Raw genomic sequence first — 8,745 nt, forward strand, 5'->3', positions numbered from 1 at the left:
ACACTCCATAATGATATTATCATCGATCCATAATCGTTCAATGACCTAATTAGATACACCCGGTATAATATACCTACACGATAATATTTTAGAAATACCTATTTAGAAATCATAATTTATAATTTCTTAAGAACAATAATAGTTTTCAATGAATTATCACTGACTCAAATGAATTATAAATTATAATCTTTCAGATTTGTGTATAAAAAATATTTATAATTTTTTATCATAATTGTTTGAAATCATTTTATTTATTATTTGTTATTATATTTGTTTGAAATCATTTTTGTTTTGGTTATCTATAAGCTTTAAAATCACTTGATGATTGAATTATTGATGTTGTTATTTTGATAATTATGTTTTGATTGAAGGCACGTAAATGTAGGTCATTTCTTAATCATTAAACATTATTGTCAAAATAGGTAAGTATGTTTAGGCATGTTTTTTTTACCAACATTAAATTTTCAAAATTATACTGCGGCAAATGCCTTCCTCTACCTTAAAATGACTAATAAGTAATAACACCTCTCATATTTGTAGGTACACAATTACACAAATTATGCACATTTTAATATTTAAAATTTAAAATATTTGCATGAACTAGTTGTAGGAATGTAGGTAATTGAACTTCATAGGTATAATCCACAGATATGTATAATAACTAGATACCCGACTCCATGCAACAACATTATTAAATTATGATGCCCGACGCCATTTGCAACTTTGGCAATGTTTACATTTATTCATATACATATTTACTTATATATTCATATGTACTGATAATACTATTTTGCCCTAGTTGTAAATGGCTGCCAGCGTCATTGATAAGAAGAAGTCGGGTATCTAGTTATTATATATATCTGTGGTATAATCATAATTCATAAGATATAAAAATGTGGTTAACTACTGACATGGATGAAAAACTAAAACATACGGAATATGTTGTATTCCAAGACGAGATGTCAATTTCGCGCCTTTTCTACTCGGCAATACAATGCATTGTTAGGTTAAACAATTCTCCCGAGTCCCCCGATAAGGTAAACAGACTGTCAGACTACAAATCACAATACAAAATATTATTCTGTATTTGTGTGTTCTGTAGTCTGAAGTTCTGTTCAAGGTGTATCAATTATCTTTGGTCATTGCACTTTAATTCTGTCTTTACTCTTAATTACCCTGTATAGTGTAGTACTGCTGTGTTTTAAACACTGGTGTAATAAATATTAGCTTTTTCATATTTGATCTAATTTTGTTTTTTATTCTGAAAGTGAGTTTGTTGTCATTAAATGTTGTGTTTCTAAATCATTGACATCGATTGAAAATTTAAATTTGGGTATTTTTGATTTTCACAGTCCATCTGGATAGTCATGTCCAGCAGTAAAACTTTCGAAAAGTCTGCCAAGAAATTGGTTCAAAAGTGTTTACCGTTCAAGTTGGTAAATTCACCCGGTGACGATGCAAATTCCAAGTGTCGTAAACGGAAACTTAGTGGCACAGAAAATGACGAAACACGAGTTGAAAATCCCAAAGTTGAACTGCTCAACGGAGGGACCAAGTGTTTTATTAAATCTGACGATGAAGATAAGAAAACAACTGAGGTAATGACTATGGTCTATTACATTATTTGGTATAGCTGTGGCGCTCTGCACAGATAATTCTCTTTAATTTAAACTTGTTACCTATTATTTGAGTTATATACAATTATTTATACATATACAGGTACTTAAAAACTAGGAAGTATACTGTTATTATGTTTTGACAATTTATTTAGTAATAATCCATATTTTGTTGAATATAAAAAGAATATAAATTAAATTTTAATATAGGTATTATTAATTAATTAACAGTTTTAATAATCTAGCCATAATTTACAAATAATGATTACTTTGTTTATTGTATTTCTTTGCCTAAAATAATTTTTACATATACAATTTACTCAAAATATATTATTTTATGACAAAATTACTTTTTACTAATAATATATTAAATACATTTTTTTTTAAACTTTTAGGTACCTACGCTACTTCCTATTTTTCATATTAAAATATCAAATATTATCTAATATTTTTATTATATTGTAGGACACAAGTGAAGATGATATAGGTGCTAAAGAATCTGTTAGTCCAGTTATTACTTTGTCGGACAACATAATTGAGAAGGTGTATGAAGAAAAAACCGATGTGGATACTTCAAAATTTGATGAAAGTATCAAAGATATTGATGATACTATTTCTACTTCATCAGATACAGATATTGCTTGTAACGATACATCAGTTAATTCAACTTCCGATACTGGAAAATTCGAAAATATTACACCACCTTCAAAGAAGATAACTTCACAACAAATATTAAAAAAACAAGAATCAGCAAAAAGAAATGAAGAAAGACAAAGAATCAAACAGGTGAGTTGTATTTTATACATTACTTCCCAGACGATAAATTGCATTGTATATTTAAGGGCCAGTATTACAATCATCAGAATACTTCGATTACGCTTAACCGGCTGATAACAGATTTTATTACTGGCCGAATTTGGCCGGTTAGGAGTCGGTTAAATTTAACGGGAGATGGTAATACTGGCCCTAAGAGAACTCTACACCCACATGTGTTGTATTCAACTTACAAATGTAAGACATAGCAAAAACAGTTTAGTGCACGTAAGAACCACTTAGGCTGTAGTCCATTTAAGCAACCACATTTTCACACAAGAAAGAGGAGGACACTGACTGGACTGTATTGTTTAATATTTTTAATTTATCGATATCACAAATACGAAAAAAGTTTTGAAATTCATTATTTTTTTAAACTTGAATAACTTTTTTTTTAGTTTGATATTGAAAAACAAAAACATTGTTGCACAGTAAATGTTCTCCTTTTTATAGTGTCAACATTTGGTTGCTTAGCTTGGAGTACAACCTGAATGGTCTTTCACCCCACAAAATAGATTTGCTATGTTTCACATTTGTAAGACTGAGACAACACATGCGGGTTAGAGTCCTCTAAATGTTTTTGCATTGTTTTTTTTTTCAAACAATGTTAACTCTTTATAGGAAAAATTAAAAGCTCGAGAAGAAAAACTCAAAGAACAAGCTGAAAAGCAACGTTTAAAAGAACAAAAAAGAAATGCTGAAATTGAGTATGAATTATATATAATATAATAAATTTATAAATAAATATCTGTATCTGTATAAATATAATATTTTAGAGCTAAACGACTACGTGAGTTAGAAAAGAAACAAAAAGAAGAAGAAAAAAAAGCCAAAGAGTTAGAAAAAGAACTAGAGAGAAAACAAAAAGAAGAGGAAAAGAAAGCTAAAGATTTGGAGAGAGAAAAAGAAAAAAAGCAAAAAGAAGATGAAAGAAAAGCAAAAGAATTAGAAAAAGAAAAACAAAAAGAAAAAGAAGAAATTGAAAAGAAAAAAAAAGAAAAGGTTAAAGCTGCTTTCGTTGGGTTTTTTAAACCAAAAAGTTTGAATTTAGATATTTCTAAAAAGGATGAAGAGATCATTAGTCAAGAACTAGAAACTTATTTCATGCCTTTCCAAGTAATTTTTAATCTTTAGTTTATTTTTACATAATATTTTATATTGGCATTATTATAATACTCATAATTAGAGCGCGGATATTTAGGTTTTTTATATATTTTTATTGGCTTTATGCAGCTCTACGAAGATGAGAAATGTGGACGATTTATCCATCAAAGAGTTTGTAGAAAAAAATTTATTTTGCATATTAAAGCATATTTCGGACATTAGAGAATATTTGGCCTATTTTACATATTTAAGAATATATTCTATTATTATTTCTAAAAAATTATGTATATTGTTAATTTCTCGATTTGTGATTTTTCTAGCTACAATAGTTTATGAAGTACATCACATTTTTTATATTCAAATAACTTAGCTGTCACCAAAGGGCATTCAAGTTATGTATTGTTTTTATTAAAATATATTGTTTTTTTTATATATATATTTCACATATCATTATACCTATGTATGAATTGTTTTAAATTTTTTATATTTAAATAATTTACCTGTTACCTACCAAAAGAATGATAGTGTCTATAAAGTATTATAAAGTTATATATTGTTTTTATTGAATTATTTTGAAAAAAAAATCATATTATTTGCATATTTAAAAGTTTAAAGGATATTTAGGGTTTTTTTTAGAGCATATTAGCATCATATTTTAAGCTTTTAAGAACCTAAAAATCCGCGCTCTACTCATGATATAGGCATATACTCATATACTCTGTTGAAGTTAAGAAACAGTTAAGTTAAGTAACTTCCAATCATTTGTCCTCCCCCCACTTAGTCAATTATTTGTGTACCTGCCATATAGTATTGCCACACCCCCCGCGCGCATGTCTACGTTTACTTAACTTGAGGTACAGTGCGGGTACAGACATATTGTATACGGTACACCTATACTGAAATATACAATTTAATACATTTTAATGTTTACACTTTTTTAATTATATTTTATAGACCAAGCAAGACATGAAAATAGCGCCATTATGTAGAGCATATTTAAATAGTGATAGTAAAAAAATTGTAGATAAATGTATTAGCCATTGCGAACAAAATAAAGACTTACTGTATTTGAGTTTATTAAAAACCAGAAAACATAAGCCTTCTAAGTCTGATGCAACTTGGCCCGTTCATGTTGAAAATGATACAGACGTCATTATCATTGGTATGTATTTTAATTTACGTAACTTCATAATAAAATTATAAAAAAATGTTATTCTGTAATCAAAATAATAATGATAATTTTGGGGCTTGGTCCTCTGTTAAAATTACAATTTTGATGGTTACTTTTAAAAACTAATTTCAATCTGTGACAAAGGTATAGGTATAATTTTTAAACTTAAGCTTTATAACTTATACAAATTGGCAATAAATAATACATCTAATGCACATAAATAGTTATCAACAAATTTCAAAATCAATAGTAAATTAAATTCTTATATCTATATAATTTTATATTTTGTTTTGAGATGTATAATTTTATTAGATTTAAACTTTATCTACAATATAAATCCTTAATAACATCACTTAGTATTGATAAAACCTAACTTTAAGTTTAAAAATAATAATTATATTTAATAAATATTAAATGTGGTTGAGAAGGACTTAAAACGAATAGGAGTAAACAATTGAACATTATATATAATTCAGGATCGAGAGAATCGGCATGAATTTGTGAAGGTGACGAAAACTCTTGTAGAGTAGTATAAGCAAGAGAGACAGAACAAATATTAATGAGATTAAATAATTGTATACTTCATACTATAATTTAATCAATAATATTTTGGTTATTCTTCAAAATTTATTTAGAAACTGGTTCAGCAAATGATGAAGATGTGAATAAAGTTGGTACTATTCTTAAAAACAATTCTCAAAAATGCCGTTGGAAACTGTTGCAGTTTGATGAAAATAAGCGTCCTCCCTATTGGGGAACATGGAGGAAAAAAAGCCTTTACGTAAAACCAAAGAGACCATTTGCTTGTGATAAAGTATGAACTATTATTTATTTCTTACAAGCATTTATTTCATTTTGTTATTTTGAATTTTATTTTAATTAGATAATGTTTGACTATGAAATTAATTCTGACGATGAGTGGGAAGAAGAAGATCCTGGTGAAAGTATACACGGTACAGATAATGAAGAAGAGCCTGAAGATGATTATGAAGTTGATAATGATGTTTTTGTTCCGCATGGATATTTAAGCGATGAAGAAGGTCAAGACAATGATAGCGATGTTTGTATATAATTGTTTAAATTTTATTAAAAAAAATTTGAGACATTAATAATTTTATTATTTTAAAGACTGAAGAAGTACAGAAAGAAAAACTAAAGCTTCTAGGAGAAGAATTTGAAGCTGAAATCAAGAAAAAAACAGAACGTATTAAGCCTAGGCTAGTTGGTTGTATTTGGATACCAAATAATGTTACTAACCCTAAAAATGGTAAAATATTGAATTTTTTTAAATCTTTATACTATTTTCTTAATAAATATTAATTTCAGTGAGTAAATCTGTAGCTGACACATTACTAAAATACCGTTGTGTTTGGGATGAAGAAGAACCTATTATAACAAAAGCTCAAATCAAAGTAGATTCACCTAAGGACCTAACTGCCACAGAAAACAAAAAGACTAAAATACTTCCTGATTCAAGTACTATTACTAATATAAAATTTAATAATACAATATTCTTCGTCGATTAAGTTATTTTATAATATTTTTTTATTGTCAAGTTAAGTTTTAGAAATAAATAATTTGATAAAAAATTATTTTCAAATTTTTATTTCAATAAACTGTATTAGATTTTAGAAGTCTTAGAAATTCGCTTTCTGGAATTTATATTTTATCATTTAATTTGTATGAGCATGTGTATTGTGTTAAAGATAATGAATTATTTAGTATTTGAAATATTTGCGTGTAAGACACAATATGGTCTTAAGTTATTGTTAAAAGTTAAAACTATAGTTGTTTATTGCAGTTGAATAATTATAAAATCAAGTATATGAAAATTAAAATGCTTCTTTAGTTCTATAAATGGTTATATATTATAATGTATTAACTATTATAAATTACAAACAGTTTCTATATTTTTTAGTTATTCCTGATTTAATTACATTCATACATGGCAATACATTTGGTATGAAATTGGCTGTTAAGAATTTTATTGATGAACTGGTTAAAAATGGCCGAAATACTGATGATGATAACTTAATCTCTCAATCAACCGTAAAGAAAACCATAAAATCTATTGCAACAAAATCAACTCATGTTGCTCCATGGTAATATAGTTATTGTTAGGTTATTAAAAAGATTTTAAATAATATTTATATATAGGTGTGTAAGCCAAGAGACCTTTAAAAAATATGGAGTTGAGTATCCTACAACTGTCGAAAATGAAGTTCAAAAATCAAAATCTTCCATTAAAAAAATAACCAGTTTTATGACACCTCAAAATCAAGATGAAAAAACAAAAACCAGTTTATCCGAAAAGTAATTTTTTACCTTTATTATTTTTTTCTTTTACACAATGTTTATTTAAAATTTCTATATTGTTATTAATAAATTAGATTGTGCGGCGAAACGGATCAAAATGTGACTGAGTCTAAGAAAGATGTTTTTATCCCAAAAAATCTTTTCAACAATAAAGAAAGCACAAAACCACCAGGTATGGACATAATTAAGGAAGGACAAAAAGTCAACATTATTGGAGGCAAAAAAAGGATTACTCCTATTCTTTTATCACCGAAAAAAAAATTTAAATCAATGGTAGACAGAAAATTTAAAGAGAAATCTTTGAGTCCTGACTTAGAAGATGTCTGTGAAGATATTCCTGTCCCTAACATTTAAAACTGAATGAAATCTATTTATATTTCTACAAAATGTAGGTATCTACAATTAGCATTGTTAATACTTTTGTTTATATATTGTTTATATTATTCCAATTATTTTAATATTTATAAGTTTTATTTAATGCATTTAGGAAGTTTTTTTTATAGTTTTATAGTATTGTAACATTGAAGTTACATAACATAATTATACAATAAATTGAAAGGAACCTTTTATGAATAGTCTTATTTTTTTAATGCTAACTAATTATTCTGTGGGAATTGTGCATAGTTTATTTATTTTTAATATAAATATGTTATTGAGCTGGATGATACATGATAAAAGGACTTTGTTGTCATGGTTACTTATTAACAAAAACATAATATTAACTATGAATTATGATTAATAGACTTTCTTTGTAGAGGTAATATATTGAGAAGTATGTTATGGTTTTTTTATTTAATAAGTTGCTATTTTCCAACATAAATAATTGTATAATATATTGACTATTGTCTATTGAAAATATAAGTCTGAAGTATAAAATTAAACGTAGCTTTTATTAAAATTACATTTTTGAACATCATTCTTTGTTAAGTACTAAATAATATCTTGCCCTGAATAATGAAAATAGTAACAATAATGTATTATAAAAATATATCGTTGTCGAATTAATGATTATATAGTTGTAAAAATTTTAATTAAATTGTTTTTTGTCAGTTTTAAAAACTGTCAATTATTGGTAAATAATTATTGGAGTAAAATTAAGGGTACCTCACTTTGCTGTACAGTATGATTTGAGTGTGTTCATCTTTGAAATGGATATGTTAAATTAGAATTTAATGTATCAGGAGTACCTGGATAGGAGAGTTGGTACATCATAATAATTATGTCATATGTTCCACTCTACCAGGATGCCAACTATCAGTACTCAGTACCATCAATAATTCTTTGGAGAAACATTAAATTGGCATCAATTCTTTTTGCTGAGGTAGCAATGGGCTAAAGCCTAATGCAGTCAGGACAGAATCTGTTGAAAACTTAAAATATTATACAACTTTTTTTTTATTGTATGAAAATTATTAAATCTTGTAATCTTATAATGAAGCGCATACTACTATTGTTCATAATGACATTTTTTTTATTAATAATTATTATTTTTTAATAATTGTAAGTTAAGGTCGTTAAGGACCAAAATGACTGAGAAAAATCTATCCATGCCTGGTGAAAAAAATAATGGTTGATATTTAAAAAACTGTTGCGCATGCCATCCAAATTAATTAAAAATTTGATATATTTCTATAATGAGTACTAATATATCCCCTAACTATTACAGCAAACAATATTTCAATCTAAGGCCATTGGACTGAGATATTTAGTGGTACATATAAGATG

At 26.6% G+C, this 8,745-nt stretch overlaps 1 protein-coding gene across 1 annotated transcript; it reads left to right on the plus strand.

Annotated features, from left to right (window-relative positions):
* Positions 1 to 1,028: 1,028 nt before the first annotated feature.
* LOC100161640 (chromatin assembly factor 1 subunit A) lies at positions 1,029 to 7,386 on the plus strand. Its single transcript, XM_001951535.5, has 13 exons — positions 1,029 to 1,267; positions 1,353 to 1,598; positions 2,082 to 2,402; positions 3,051 to 3,136; positions 3,206 to 3,545; positions 4,488 to 4,695; positions 5,340 to 5,518; positions 5,588 to 5,764; positions 5,833 to 5,971; positions 6,031 to 6,180; positions 6,623 to 6,806; positions 6,862 to 7,017; positions 7,095 to 7,386. The coding sequence occupies exons 2-13, from the start codon at positions 1,368 to 1,370 to the stop codon at positions 7,372 to 7,374; spliced, it is 2,451 nt and encodes an 816-aa protein (XP_001951570.1). The 5' UTR covers positions 1,029 to 1,267; positions 1,353 to 1,367; the 3' UTR covers positions 7,375 to 7,386.
* The last annotated feature ends 1,359 nt before the right edge of the window (positions 7,387 to 8,745 follow it).

Source organism: Acyrthosiphon pisum, chromosome A2, assembly GCF_005508785.2.
Source record: "Acyrthosiphon pisum isolate AL4f chromosome A2, pea_aphid_22Mar2018_4r6ur, whole genome shotgun sequence".
In the NCBI taxonomy this organism is placed as follows: domain Eukaryota; kingdom Metazoa; phylum Arthropoda; class Insecta; order Hemiptera; family Aphididae; genus Acyrthosiphon; species Acyrthosiphon pisum.

Coding starts and splice junctions, on each gene's coding strand:
- LOC100161640 (XM_001951535.5), top strand. CDS start 1,368: ATGTCCAGCAGTAAAACTTTCGAAAAGTCTGCCAAGAAATTGGTTCAA. Junction 3,137..3,205: donor AAAAGAAATGCTGAAATTGA/GTATGAATTATA, acceptor ATAATATTTTAG/AGCTAAACGACTACGTGAGT. Junction 5,765..5,832: donor GTCAAGACAATGATAGCGAT/GTTTGTATATAA, acceptor ATTATTTTAAAG/ACTGAAGAAGTACAGAAAGA.